Source organism: Acyrthosiphon pisum, chromosome A1 (genome assembly GCF_005508785.2).
Source record: "Acyrthosiphon pisum isolate AL4f chromosome A1, pea_aphid_22Mar2018_4r6ur, whole genome shotgun sequence".
Classification (NCBI taxonomy): domain Eukaryota; kingdom Metazoa; phylum Arthropoda; class Insecta; order Hemiptera; family Aphididae; genus Acyrthosiphon; species Acyrthosiphon pisum.
This window is the reverse complement of record NC_042494.1, coordinates 122,848,194-122,863,833: the sequence shown is the minus strand read 5'-3', so window position 1 is coordinate 122,863,833 and position 15,640 is coordinate 122,848,194. Positions and strand designations below refer to the sequence as shown.

The window sequence follows — 15,640 nt, the reverse complement described above, 5'->3', positions numbered from 1 at the left end:
ATAATATTATACCGTAATAAACATATTATATATAATATAAAGGTATAAATAAATAATACATTTGTTTTAAAGAGTCGAACTTCTGAAATGGCGGGCTGTAGTGACGTCACCGTGGCCCCGCCAAATGGAAACTTCGTTTTGAGCCGAAGTGGGTGTGTTACAAATTTTTTTTTGGTAGTTACAAATGATTACAAATGATAATACATAATCTCCACTAGGTTTCAAGTACCTACAAGTCGAACTTCTGAAATGGCGGGCTGTAATGACGTCACCGTGGCCCCGCCACATGGAAACTTCGTTTTGAGCCGAAGTGGGTGGGTTACAAATTTTTTTTTGGTGGTTACAAATGATTACAAATGATATTACATAATCTACACTAGGTTTCAAGTACCTACAAGTCGAACTTCTGAAAAGGCGGGCTATAGTGACGTCACCGTGGCCTCGCCACATGGAAACTACGTTTTGAGCCGAAGTGGGTGGGTTACAATTTTTTTTTTGGTGGTTACAAATGATTACAAATGATATTACATAATTTAACATTAATTTCCATTTATAAATCGTAAGTGGCGGGGCCAGGGTAACTAACCTCTTACCAGTCTCTTATTATTTTTCTAGCTTATATAGTTTTGAAATTAGCTCGGAAATCCTTCTAAATCCTTCTGTACCGCAAAATTCAAAAACAAGTAAAATAGTAATGGAAATGGCCAGCAACAGGTCTCGACTGAATTTAAGTAAGTAAAAAAATTAACGTTTTCTATTTTTTTTTTTTTTTTTTTGTCGATACCTAAATCACTATTTACATGAATGGTCAAGCCCAGTTTGGAAAGTCGCAAGACGCTACTTCTTCTTTAAAATCCAGATCATATAATTTGTTCTTGAAAAACGATTTTTTTTACTTTTCCTAGTTAAAACTAACATTTTCGGAATTTTTATTTTTGCAAAAGAACTTATCAGTCCCGTTAACTTTCTGTCTTAGTTTTAAAATTCGCTCGGAAATCCTAATATCGTAAAATTTACAAATTAGAGAAATATAGGCAGGTATATATAAATTACAAGGCCATGGTTATCGGTATATAGGTATGTATTTTCGGTATTTTAGAATACCGGTCTACCGTGATTTGGTAATTACCATTATTACCTAAAATACTGAATACGTATTTGATACGTGTTCCACAGAATAGATTAAATCGAATTTAATCTATTCTGTGCTTATACCTTACAATAATAATAATATAGCAATAATTACAAACATTATTTTTAAAACAGAAAACAATTTGTAATACAACCAGCACTAAAATGTATTATATATAGTATATATGATAATATGGGTAGGTGCCTACCGTTGGGCGTAACGTCTAACGAGTTGAGAGCAGACGCCGACGATCCTTCGATCTCACGTATCAACGACCCGTCGAGTGCCTCCCAGAATCCAATATATCTGTTGGTGCCACATGTGAGCAGTTGGGCCCCGTTAGGATGGTACTTGGCGCTGGTGAATATGGTCGACGAGAACATAATGGACAGTCGCGTAAACCGGACAATGTCCCAGACGACGCACGTGCCGTCCGCGCTGGCCGTGATCGCTTCATGGCCCAGCTGGTGCACGTCGATCGAGCTAACCGGGCCTTTGTGCTCCTTGAGCACGGCTTGCAGCGCCCCGTTGAGGTTGTCCACCTGCCAAACCCTGACCTGGCCCTCACCACCACCGCTCAACAGCTTCCGGCCGTCTTTGGACATGGCGATGGCCGACACGCCCTTGTTGTGACAGTTGTTGATGGCATATAGCAGACGCCCGGTTTCCGGTGCAAATATCCGGATGTTGCCGTCGTTCCACGACGTGACGATCTGCGCGCCATCGTACGAGAACAGGACGCCTGAGCATGTAAAGTTGCGCACGGTGATCCGGAGCAGCTCCTGCAGCGTGTCCACCGACCAGACGCGCACGTCATGTTTGCTGGCAGTGGCGAACACCTTGCTGTAGCCATGCGGGAACGCAAGGTCATACACTACGGACGTGTGACACGTGAACAGGCAGGTGACGTCGAAGTCGTGCGCTTGGATGGCAAACAGCTCGCAGTTAACGGTGCCCACCAAAACGATGCCGTCGGCCATCAGCTGTATGCTGGTCACGGACGAGTCGACGTTGGCCGACTTTACGGCCACCAGCAGTGGACGGGTGGGCGTCGCCAGTCGGGTGCTGTCCGGCTTGCTACACGTACCACGGGTGCCGTCGCGGGCCTTCTGCTTTACCAGCTCGACGACGCCGTCCCCGGATCCCACCAACATGGTGCCGTCCGCGATCAGGTACAACGCCGTAATGCCTTTGCTATACAGTTCCACGGCAGCGGTGGCGGAGGTGCCACGCTTGTTCTTGCCAGCCGGCGGATACTTGGCAAAGCACCCGACCAGTGTCGGTGCATTGGTGGGAGCCACCACAGCCGTGTCGGACGAGAAGTTCAATTTGATTTTCATCACGTCACCCGTGCTGGTGCCGCAGTACGCGTACTCGTCCAGCCGGTCGACAACGGCGCACAAGATCTTGCGCTTGATCTTGGCGAACGAACCATCTAGCCCCTGGATGTTCCGTTGTTCTCTGTTGAGCGTCCACAGCCGGAGTATGTTATCGCCGGCCACGACGAAACACTCACCACGCGTGTGCACTGGCTGGAGCACCGTCGCCGAGCCGGCGGTCGATTTGACGGACGAAGACCCGCACAGCACCTCCCGCTTACCAATGTCATAAACGATCACCGAACCGTCATCGACGCCGCCCAGCGATATCAGAAAGTTCTCGCAGCTCGAAAACGCGACGGACTCGACGCGTACCTTGTGTGACTCGTATTTAGCGACCAGCTTACCGGTGTCGAATTGCCACACGATTATCGGCGACCGGAACCCCATGTAGTTCACCTGACCGGAACCCACGTACTGGCCAGAAGATGACACTGTCACGGCCGATATCACGTTCGTATGTCCCTCGAAGAACCGCTGAGCCTTTGTGCGCCAATTATACGCCGCGATATTGGTGCCGAGCGGGTACACTAGATGAACGCCATCCGGGTGCAGTATGAGACCGTTCAGTGGATTACCGTCGAATCCGATCAATGACCGTAGTTCGAGGTCCTGTACGATGATTTCGCTATCCATGCCTCTAGCAGCTGTGTAGATTGTATAGGTGCAGGTAGTAGGTATTGTCTACCTTTACGCGTCGTGTGTCGCCATATGAAGCCACAGAAGTGATTTACGCGAAACGTGATGATTTTATACTGGCCATGTTTATTAACAATTATCTATATATATATAGGTACCTACTCTGTACAACAAACGATGCAACTGCAAGGTGGAAGTAATATTATCATGGTTCCCACCTCAGTTATGATATCACATGAAAAAAGTAGGTACCGCGAACGGTGCGATATGAAGAGGTAGGTAAGCCGCGATCGTTTAACTGATAAGTTAAAAGCGTGTTTGCGTTTCAACTCCATAGCAACTAAAACGAAACAAGTGCCAGATACACGTTAGGGGTGTTAAGCCACTGGGGGTGGTTTCGTCAAACGTGTATATAATAAATATCGTCGTATTCGAAAAATTATCTGATCTGAGGCTCTGGACAGAAACATTTAGTTGAAAACCGTTGATATATATGCCTGGCTTACATATTTATTTTGCTGATGTTTCCGCAATGTTTTATTTATTACTTACAAAGAGTAAACCAAAAGAAAAAGCATCATTGCAAAAGCTTTTACACACCGTTCGGAATCTGAAATAAACATTGGATGTTTAATATTGTAAAATACTAAAGCAAATAATTATTTAGGAATAAATAAACGTCTTTATTATTTAAAGAACAATAAATTAGATGCACACATTATAATATACTAAATCGATCAATATTCAATACTAATAGTTGTTATATAACAGATGATTTCCCGACTAAGAAAAATATAATATAGGTAGGTATGTTATACAGAAAACGATAATAAGTAATTGATTATAATATTATGGATTAAAAACGTAGTCAAATTCTAGTTTCAACCAATGTGTTGTTTTCAAAATGTACATGTAATTAACACAATTTAACCGTCACACACTTCCCTATTTATAGCATAAATTATATATTATAATGCATTTATTACATCCTCACAAAACAATTAACAAAATTCAATAAAACACCAAATAAAAATGTAAAATAACTATCAATCTATACAGTTTCATGAAGATTACACATTCTACCATTATCTCTGTTTCAATAGCTCTATTGAAATAATTTTAATATAGTTATTGACGGAGTAGATAATATCATAAAAAGGAATGTGAAAGTGTTATTACTGAACTTATACTGATTTATGGAGAATGTGATATTCAGTGTTTTACAACAATCAATAAATCCAATTAAAAATCAAAACATTGAAAATAACTAAACAAATTAAATAACATACTGATTTTTATACAAAAGTATCTGCAATTCACGCAGAGAAGTCTGTTTGATAAAATATATCAAATAGGCCAAAGAATGTTTTAATAAGTACACATCAAGAACATAAGGCAAATTAAACATAACTTTCCAAAAACAATTGTTTTTAAGTTGATATTGATTTTGAAAGAAGGAATGTGAAGGTTGCTGGTTGACTATGATTTTTTTTTATATTTATTGCACATTGAGAATTCCCCGGTTTTCCAATGATCCTTTGAGAACGTAAAATAATTGTAACTGTTCTTCGGGTCTTAAATTAATTACCTAAACATTTAATGAATAATTTAATAATTATTATAATATGTTCAAGAGGATGCCATACCCATGTGTCTTATCAAACTTACAAGCATATAACAGAAAATTTTACTTTCAGAAAAATCCATTTTATGATTAATTTTGTTATTTTAAATATTAGAGAAACCACTTTAAAACTATAATATCAAAAAAATCAAACATGGTGCCCTAGATAATATTTTATAATTGATCGATTCACTTTAGAATTAAAAATAACAGTATTAAATGGATTATTGTGAATATTAAATTTGTTATGTTGTGTGTCTGTAAGATGGGGACAGGTACGACGTCCTCTTAATAGAACATTTATTTTATGAGTACCTGTTGAACAGTCTTTTGTAAGGTAGGAGTGCTCACAAAACTGTAAATGTAAACATTAACAAATGTGGCCATAAGATATTGACAGTCAAAACGATCCATAATACCGCCATGTCCTGGAATCACATCTCCAAAATCCTAAATAAAAAAAAAATTAATAACAACTAGTAATTAAACATTTTATAAGTGAACTACTTTAATTTTAAATGCTCGTTTAAATCCACTAGCAAAGAAACCACCAAACGGTCCAATAATGGAGCTGAACAATGACATCCAAAATGCATGAATAACAAAGGGATAGATAGTGATTTTGTTGGAACCTCCAAACTAAATAATTCAAAGTTTAAATAAGTGATTATACATATATATTAATTTTAAGTAAATAATATTATACAACATAATTAATTTAACATAATTTATTTTTATACATACTACACTCATAGCACGTGCAATAAATTCTGGCAGAACATATTCATGTAGGGTATATAAAGGCGATGGTTCACAATCAATGATCATTTTACCAAACTTTTCACTGTACTCAACTGGGCATACAAAGTATGGATATTGACATAGAAAATATGATATCTAAAATAAAAATAAAAAATAAATTGGAATTATAATTTTTTATGATTTTACAGTAGAAGCCACTTATTAGAACACTATTGGACCTATGTGAATTATGTAAATTAACAGATTGTTTCTAATAGGCAATTGGTTAATATATATTAGGGGCTGGCCCGTTCTTAGACATTTTGTTTCAATAACGAGATTCCATATAGTTTTTTACAGTCTTGTACCCATTTGTATTTTGTACCTAATTATTGTAAAAATATCACAATTTAGTTTTAGATGTAGTAGTTAACATATTTACTTGTATGTATTGTACTTTGTTTAACTAACTCTTCTCAAAATACAGTTTTTCTATTGACATCTTGTTGAAATTAAACTGATATACTATTTCCACTAACATTGTCAATTAACATTACTCATTAGGTAAGAAAGTAGAGATATACTCATGTAATTATTTTTGATTTTATAATATACTGATAATTTACTAACCATCCTATTGTTAAAAATGTAAGTGGTCAAATTGCAATTATCCAATTCCAAGTTCCAATATTAACAATGGTGGCATATCTGAATATAATAAGATCAATGGTAAAAGTAACAGTTACTTTATTTTTATTGAAAAATAAGGATTTCATTACAGTTGTATTTAAGTAACAAGTAAAGTTACTTTATTACTTTTACCTCAAAGTAATGAGTAAAATTATGATTATTTTTTTTAAGTATGTTAACCAATATTGATAATAACTTCAAAGGTTAATTTATTGATTTTTTTTTTTTAATCATAAGAAATTAAAATAAGGTTAACTTACTATTATACCACAAATCACAGTAGCTACACCACCACCAATAAATCCTTCCCATGTCTTTTTTGGTGAAACTTGTATGAGCGGTGTTCGGCCAAAGAAAAAACCAAAAACATAGGCCCAAATATCATTAAGTATGATCATTGATACTGGTACAATGAACCTGAAATTTAAAAAAAAATCTTAAACATTCAATTAGGTAACAAATTAATTTTAATATTTATATATTTAGATGATTAACTTGATAAAATTTTTTTTAAATACTTATTAATATTTAATAATGTATATACCATATAAGCCCTTCAAATATATTTCGAATAATAAAATAACTTTGAGATACAACAATCAAGAGGCACACATGTGTCCAAGCAAATAATGAGAACTGTTTCATGTAGTATTTGCGCACCAATGATAACACAAACCATACTAGACCAGCAATGTATAGACTGAATGAAACGAACCGGTGATAAGTTATTAGCATTTTCAAATATTCCTAAATTAAAATTATCAATAATAAAATAAGTATTAATGGTAAAAAGTAAAATATTATTTAAAACTTACTGTTCTATTAACTACTACAGCAAATATGTCTACAAGGCTTTCCCCATAAAAGAAATAATTAGATGCCATCAAAAAATACCACGATAAAGAACGAAACCAAGGCAATCCATGGATACGATAAACCGAATAACCAATGTTAATTATCTCTTCAAAACATTTGACCTGAACGACTAAAACCTGTAATTAATTAAAATATATTAAAATGAACTGTTATAGGTTTGAGTAAAGATCATTTAATTTAAATATATAAATAATTAATAACTTTTTATCCACTTTTATATTTGGATACATAATACATACAACATATCGACGCCCCAGTTCAAAACTGCAACAACTCGAGTTATAACAAATTCAAGTTATGTACACCATCTTATAGACGATCTTGTAACGATTTCAGTTCAAGAACACAATAAAATATAGTTAAATTATTGACCACGAGAGAGCATTTTCAAAATTATAATTTACATTACGTTACATAGAGAAACAATATAGAAAACACATTATACCCAACAAACCAATTATTTGGGTTGTTGCAGTGTTGATCTGGGGCGTCGATATTATTATCAGATATTGGAAATTTTAGTAAACTCATTGAAAATGAATATTATTTAGTATTTAGTAGTAAGATTTTAAGTCAAAATGAATGACTGTTTCAAAATGTATGGTTAAACTATCCTTTTAAAAATAAAAATTGTTGGTTATTATTATTTAAATATTTCAAATATATAAACATTACAATTTATAATTGTAACTAATGATTAACTACCTAATGAAACTCATAATTTAAACACAAACGACAAATTATTACAAAGTAAACACGTATACTTAAATATGAATACTAAATTATTATTATATTAATACTAATTTTAATATACTATTTTTTGAAGTATATTAATTAATATGCAAATACAAAGTTTTATTTGCATAAAACAATAAAATGCCAAAAGTTGAGATCAATATTAAAGTATATATTTATTGTATAAATTATAATCGTGGTATGTTTTTTTTTAATTTAGTTTTTCTTTAGTGTTTAGTAAAAAATAATAATAATAATAATATATAGAATATAATATAAATGTGAGGTGCTGATTTTAATGAACACGCATTTCTTGACTTATTTTTACTTAGTTATTATTTTTATTGAAAGTATGCCAAGACATGTTGTGTTAATGTCTCTAATATACAAAGAAACAATAAAACTATCTAAAAATGTCTTTGATTACATGAATATGCTTGTAGTTCATAAACTACCCATAAAAATACAAATAATTTGTTTTTATTAATAAAATTAATTTAAGTAGGTACAATATATAATTATTTACACTAAATAGAGGTAGGTACCAATTGCAAATAAACATTTATTATCACTTTTAATTTAATTGGATCAACTTTTAACATGTTTTGTTATTTATTATTATGATTATTGTTATTATTGCAAGTCCATATTTAATAATTTAAAAAATCTTTCAACCTTGACCACTCTTCAAGTTTAAAATTTAATTAATAAATAGGCCAATCATGAAGCCGTATAAATAGAATATTGATTTATATTGTCTTCGTGATTATATAACTTAAGTATAAATGCTTTAAAATACATACGGCTATCATTAAGGCAAGAGGTCCTCCATAACATAAGAGACAAAAAAGGCCAATCATAAGCCAGCCAAATATACCTCGAATTATCCAATTTCTCCACCTAATGAGAAATGTAATTATTAATATTATATAGTTAAGCTTAATGCAATTAATCAAACGTTGCTTGCCTTTCTGATATTCCACTTAATAATGTTTCTAATATTTGTGGCATTTTATTGGTACCCGATGGTATTTTTGCTGAAATGTCTATATTTTTATCATCTTCAGAATCAAAATCTTCTTTCTAAAAACAAAAAAATTATATTTATACAGATTGGCCCACGGTGATTTTTGATGTTAACTATTTGAATAAACAGGAAAATATCACCGTTTACACTAAGTAGATGAATGAATAAATAACAATAAAACAAAAGTAGATACCCATATAAATTAATTATCTAAATATAATTAAATATATAAGTATTTTACAAATATAGATTACATGAGTAAAATGTTTAAACATATTTAAAATTATAAACACAAACAAATTTATACATAATAAATTAATAACACCACAGTAATTAAACGAAAATACACATAAATATTTATTACCTACTCCCTTTGTATAGATCTTAAATATTTTCTAAAATAGGTATTATTAAATTATAAATTAATAATATAATAAATTAATGTCAATAAAAATCAATATAGGTAGTGAACTCTCAATATCTCAGTCTTCAACAATACATTTTAATTAGAATTTTTTTCAGTTATTGAGAACTTTGATTTATTACAATTTGTGTTTGTGAACTAGCAATATATTATTCTCAAATATGTTAATAAATATAATCATTATAATAAATTATTTTAAAATACTATGCAATGTATAGTTTATAATAGCTTTATTTTTTAAATGTAAATCATAAATTATTATTTAATATAAACTACACTTAATAATTTGTTAGAAAAGACATACCTAAGTCATAAAAATTGATTGTTAAAAATATATCAATAACTAAAAAAAATTGGTACCTAATAAATTATTTTAAATAACAGTTACATATTATTATTGTGTTAAAATGTGATCAAACAAATATAAACTTAAATTGGTTCAATACATTTCATTTGGTTATGTATATAAATATTAATTGATTGAAGCGTATGTGATCTAACTAGCTTTAAATGTTAAAATACTTTTATTGAAGCGTTTTCATGCAAATTTAATAGTGAAAATTAATAAGTTATTAACTCTTAAGCAAATGTAAAATTGTTATTGTTTATGAATAACCATTATTGCATCAAGTTTTTTTAAACCAACAAATATTATTGGTTTGCATATAATTTTTGTTAAAATTAATTATTTCTGGTGCTTATATTCATAGATACAATATTTTAGTGTACAGAAAAAAATTATGATTTCAATTTTAAGCCTAATTTAATCAATAAACAGAAACATAAATTTAAGCCATTTAAATATGAAGAACTGGAGTCTTATAAATCCATAATAAGCATGTAATATACTTGTACCATCACCATGTACATGTATCCAGGATCATGCCACATCCAATGTTTACCCAAAAATATTTGAGCAGAAAACTTACTTTAGACCTACGATAATTATTTGTTCGGAAATTGAATGAGGCTTGGTTACTGAAATAATTTGAGCCCGCGTACCAATGTTTAGGACCTTTTAATTTCCGTAAATTTTGATAAGCATTATATATCTTATGAACTGGCCTGTAACGCCTAACCAAATGCGGCATAGTATTTGTCACAACACATGACTGAATACAATCATCAATCTGAAAAATTGTTTACTGAATTATAGCCTAAATGTGTTTATAACAACTTATCATTTTAACTGAAATAATTAACTGACATATAAATAAGTATTATTCAAAATTATAAGGGTAAATATCAAGATGAAAACATTAAATAGGTTTCACCAAAAGTTAGAAGATTCGTCTATATAAATTAACACATAATAAAATTATATTGTCATTAAACACATCCAAATATAAAAGTTACCTATAAAATTGTTTATTCAACAATGTACCTACATTCTTCATAGAGTTTACCTATGTTATATTTAAAAAAAATTTAAAGATCTATATAGTAAAACTTAGGTATATAATCATAATTTAATGGTAAAGAGGATAAAATAAATAGCCAGGGTATCCCAGTATATATATTATTTTTTAAGGAGGTAATTATATTTACCTTTTAAGCGATGAAATTAAGTTATGTAGTTTCCATAATGGTAAATGAATAAAATATATTTGGTATACCTAATAATATATTTTTAAAGACATTTTACAAATATTATTATTTATTATACCTAGGTTCCTACTACATATTTTACATTTTAAAAACCTAAACACTGAATTCAGGAATAATCATAAAAAAATTTCCCAGATGATAACTACATTTAACTAATATTATATGTTGTATACCTTATACGATTATATGAGGTATAGGTATAAATATTGTAATGAGTAAATAATGACTGATGACTTAAGTGCAAATACCATTAAAGAAACTAAAATATAACATATTATTAGATACTAGACCAATTCTACAATTCTACTACCTACACATAACATAACATACACTGTACAATGTCTATTCTACAATAGTCTAATAATAGCAATAACTAAATAATTAAGTTTATCAAAATATTAGACAATTGTGAATTCCGACATAAATAGACAAATATGAATCTTACTGGTTCTGGTTTGTTTTCAATATGAACTTGATCCTGTTCAGTAGATTTTGTTTCTTCTTTATTCTCTTGGAGATTAACTTCTCCGTCATCTTCTTTTTTTCTTTGCCGTAATTCACATTCAGCCATTTCTACCTATTTTGTAAACCAGTGTTTTCGTATTTTTACTTACAAGATATTCATTATGAGAGTGTGATCACCACTATATTATATTTGTCTCTTTGTCAATTAACAAGTAATAATAAAATATATTTAATAAAATCGATACTCAAAAATGGATTACGCCAATAGTAGGTTCAGAAGTCAATAATACAATCGTCTATCGAGTAATTATTTATGTTAAGTTGGGAATGCATGCAAAACTCAAGTAACAACACGTCTACTACCGAGAAACGAGAAAACAAGAGTACAAGACAATGAAATAGTAATAAGTATTAAGTAATAAGTTTATAACTAATGAACCAAAGCTAATTACCAACAATGATAAGACTATGCAGGTACTGATAAGGCGCATGCGCTTTTTAACAATTATTGCAGTTGGAAACATATGTTTTATATTTGCAGTATTATCTTGATAGATAATATTATTATGAAATGTTTTTGCATGATAAACACAGAATATATTACCGTGCCTTCGATAATATTCAGCGCTGCTGTAAGCGTGATAGATGTGATGAGAAAGTATGATGAATATGATTGTGATTGACCAGCATGTTTCTAACCTGCTGGAACCGCTGTTTAGTTCGCTAGGTTGTGATCAATATGATGAATTAAAAAACGACATCTACCTATCACGAGCAGCGTAGTTTTGCGCTGAATTAAAAAATGACAATTTATAGTTGCTGACGAAGCGTTACAGCAGCGCTGAATTATCGAAGGCACGGATATATACGTGTATGATGTATTGATGTATATATTAAACTCGAATATAAAGAATCTTTATAATCGTGATTAAACTTAATCACGGACCAAGATAGTACCTTAGATACTATCTTAGTCCGCGAACTTAATATATATATCTGACATCTGTGATGATAAATTAAATTAATTTAATTTGTCACACCTATTGTGTTTTTGTTATTCATTTTTAGTATCACAATTCACTGTAATCCAGTATTACACATTGACTATTTACAATTTTACACTTTATGTTTTTATGTACTTATACAGTATACTAAAGCAGTGGCGTAGCCAGAATAACCCAGGGGGGGCTGATCAACTTTTACACATTAAATACATACTAGCACAGATAGAAAAGTGTTAATACTTATAGGTACAGTGGCGTGCTCAAGGGGGGTCGTTAGGGGTTGTATCCCCCCTATTGGCTTTTTTTGCCGATCTACGGAAAACCACTTATTAGTTATTACAGCTGTTTAGAGTCATTAATTTTTATTAATTATTAATTTTATTCGTTGAGTCAACAAGCTTGAAATTTAATACGAGGCTCTTAATATATTCCCACAATAGCAGTTGAAAAATATATAAGATAAAGATATAAATTGTTGATTTCGTAATAATATAAGTCTGGATCAAGGATGGGCCCGGGCGGACAACGGATATCAAACAATAGTGTGCCCCTGGTGGGTACCTAGTAAGTACGTTTCCCATAAAATATGGATATTGGATAGGTAATGGGTACTGGGTAGGTATGTTATTACCTACTTATTATTATTATGATATCGTACTCTTGTCTATTTTTACCAAGATTATCATATCGTTAGAGAAGATGATTCATAGCAATACCGTCGATTACGAATTTACGACGGTTGAAATTGTATTACTAGCTATTGAAATCATACAAAGACAAACATCGTGAAACGGGATTTTCATAATGGTATAAGATGGGTGACCCGGCAATTCTATTGCCGTATATTTGAAACAATTATAAAATATATTTGGCCATGAGTAAAACATTCTTTTCGTAGATCGTCTCTACTAATTCGAAGGTTTGGTAAAAGAATTTTCGAAATTGGTTTAGTAGTTCCAGAGATTACTTTCAACAACGGTAACTAACAACTTTACTCCTCTTTATATAATAAAGTATAGAGTATAGAAGTATATATATATATAATTATATTGACAAAATAAATAATACATATCAACAACCATGCCCGATTTCCAATAGCAACCAATATATAATACACTGTTGCGCCACTGTTGTATTTTTTACATCCAGATTTCCTACTTTTGCGGTGAATTTTCCTAAAATTTTCTTTCGTAAAAACCTTCTCCTGGAAATTACGAACATTTTAAAAAAAATTTGAGCCAAATCGGTCCGGCCGTTCTCAATTGATAAATTGTTATACATTTTTGGCTCCATTTTTATATACATAGATATAAATATCGTATAAATAAAAAAAAATGTAGATATAAATATAAGATAGATATAATAAAATTATAATTTATAATAATAATTTTCTTTTTGATTTTGCCATTATATTCAACACGTCTTTTGGTGAAACTGATATTTCCCAATAAACGCGCGGATAAAAGTGATAGCTGCAAGCCCTCTTAAATGGTAATTTCCAATTTGGTTTCGAAGTAATGTTTTTACTCTTTTTAAAGATGAAAATGATCGTTCAACTTCAGTTGTAGATACTGGAAGGGTTGCCTAAACTCGTAACAAATGGTTTATATTTGGGTAAAAAGTCGAATCACACGACTAGGTACACGAGTCTAAAATAGACACAATATCTGTATTCTGTAGGGGTTTTTTACTTTCTTCATTATTTTTCCACTTTTCACACCAAAGTGAATACTCACTCGCTATATTTTTTCAGTTATTTCATCTTCAAAATAAATGGCACATTTTTTTAGTTTTTTGACGTTTTTTACTAAAGCGAATTTTGGTAACAATATTTTTGTTTACGATAAAATATCATTATTCTGTTCAAACCTATTTTCGAGATGTAAAATAAAACCATCTAAACACGGTAAAAATACAGATATTTTATAATAATGTTCTAGTGAATTACAAATTATCGTCGATGACATTTCGGTAATCCCCCCTGGCTACGTCCCTGATATATATACCATAATAGGAACCGAGATTTTTAGAATTCTAACAAAATAACTTAAATTATTTTTTTTTTGTTTAAATAGGGGGGGGGGGGCTTCAGGGCTAAGCCCCAGAATTTCAAACGCTATTGGCACCTATGCGGCAATGGGTTAACATCGTTTGGTCAGCCATACATGGAAAAGTAGTGATTTATCCCTAAGAAGTACTTGCATCAAAATGTATTTAAGAAAAATTCTTAGGTTTAGTTAAGTATAGGTAGGCTTCCAAGATCCACGATCCACCTACCTTATACTTTTATAAATTAAATTAAATTTTTTATAAATTATGAGGCATAAAGTAAAAATAGTAGTTATTGAGATTTAATAATGTATAATATACTATATATTATTCTGCTGATAATGTAGGGGTGGGCTACGAGGAAAATAGAGGGGGGATTTAGGGGTTAAGCCTCTCCCCCATCAAAAAAATTTCCGTAATAGTCCCCAAAATGTCATAATTTTTGTTCTATAAGCTTATTCAATAATATTAAAGTAGGGTTTAGCCTCCCAAATCTTTTCCTATGGCTACGATCCTGTGGATCTTTGCAAACAATTTTTCTATCCCCCTTCGACCATTTAAAAATCCTGAGTATGCTATGACTATGACGTGACTTCGCATTAGGTAAAAAAAATAAACATTTTCAATAACGTAAATACTTTTCCAAGTAATGAGTTTTTACTGTTAAAGCTTAGGTACACAAGTTTTAATGTTAAAGAATCACTCTGTATACATTAAACATATTTTATATTTATACAATGTATGTAGCTTAGTAGCTGGGTAACTTTTCACACAGTTAATATATCTATCCATATTCAAAAATAAATTACTATCTATAGGTACCTATATACGTATACAAAGTACCTATAGCTAAGTAGGTACGAGGTCCCTATAATACCTATGCGGCTATAATAGCTATGCTCCAACGTATATTGTCATGTTTAACAACCATTTAAAAAAGTATGTGTACCTATACTTATATATCCCTATCTATAATCTATAACGGATTAGTATAGTTACTAAAAACAATAAACTCTAAAAAAAAAACATTGATTTTACGGTTAAAGTCACTTATATATGGTAAACATACACAGATAATTCTGCATTACATTTTTTAATAGCTAATTATACTATTTTAGTACGAGGATAGATTTAGGTGATACGCTGATACCCCGATACATCCATATTTATAATTGATATGCTCAATACTCATGATTTTCTTGAGCATTCTTTACTTTACGTCTAACGTTATATTTTATATTGACAGC

The 15,640-nt window shown here is 31.4% G+C and overlaps 1 protein-coding gene and 1 pseudogene across 4 annotated transcripts; both read right to left on the bottom strand.

Moving 5' to 3' along the window:
- Positions 1–3,147, bottom strand: part of LOC103311906 — a 4,602-nt pseudogene extending 1,455 nt beyond the window's left edge.
- A 665-nt stretch (positions 3,148–3,812) lies between these two features.
- LOC100163059 (phosphatidate cytidylyltransferase, photoreceptor-specific) lies at positions 3,813–11,793 on the bottom strand. 4 transcript variants are annotated; one of them, XM_029488199.1, is made up of 12 exons: positions 11,586–11,776; positions 11,321–11,452; positions 10,197–10,397; positions 8,784–8,899; positions 8,620–8,716; positions 7,021–7,197; positions 6,750–6,952; positions 6,466–6,622; positions 5,519–5,671; positions 5,282–5,413; positions 5,090–5,224; positions 3,813–4,738 (listed from the first exon to the last, which is right to left on the bottom strand). In XM_029488199.1, exons 2-12 carry the CDS (start codon positions 11,444–11,446, stop codon positions 4,649–4,651), a joined length of 1,587 nt encoding a protein of 528 aa, XP_029344059.1. In that variant the 5' UTR covers positions 11,447–11,452; positions 11,586–11,776; the 3' UTR covers positions 3,813–4,648. The 4 variants fall into 4 exon arrangements, with proteins under 4 accessions (XP_029344059.1, XP_008189936.1, XP_029344060.1 ...); XM_008191714.3 differs by having other exon boundaries at positions 11,601–11,776; XM_029488200.1 differs by lacking the exon at positions 10,197–10,397 and having other exon boundaries at positions 11,586–11,793.
- Between the last annotated feature and the right edge of the window lie 3,847 nt (positions 11,794–15,640).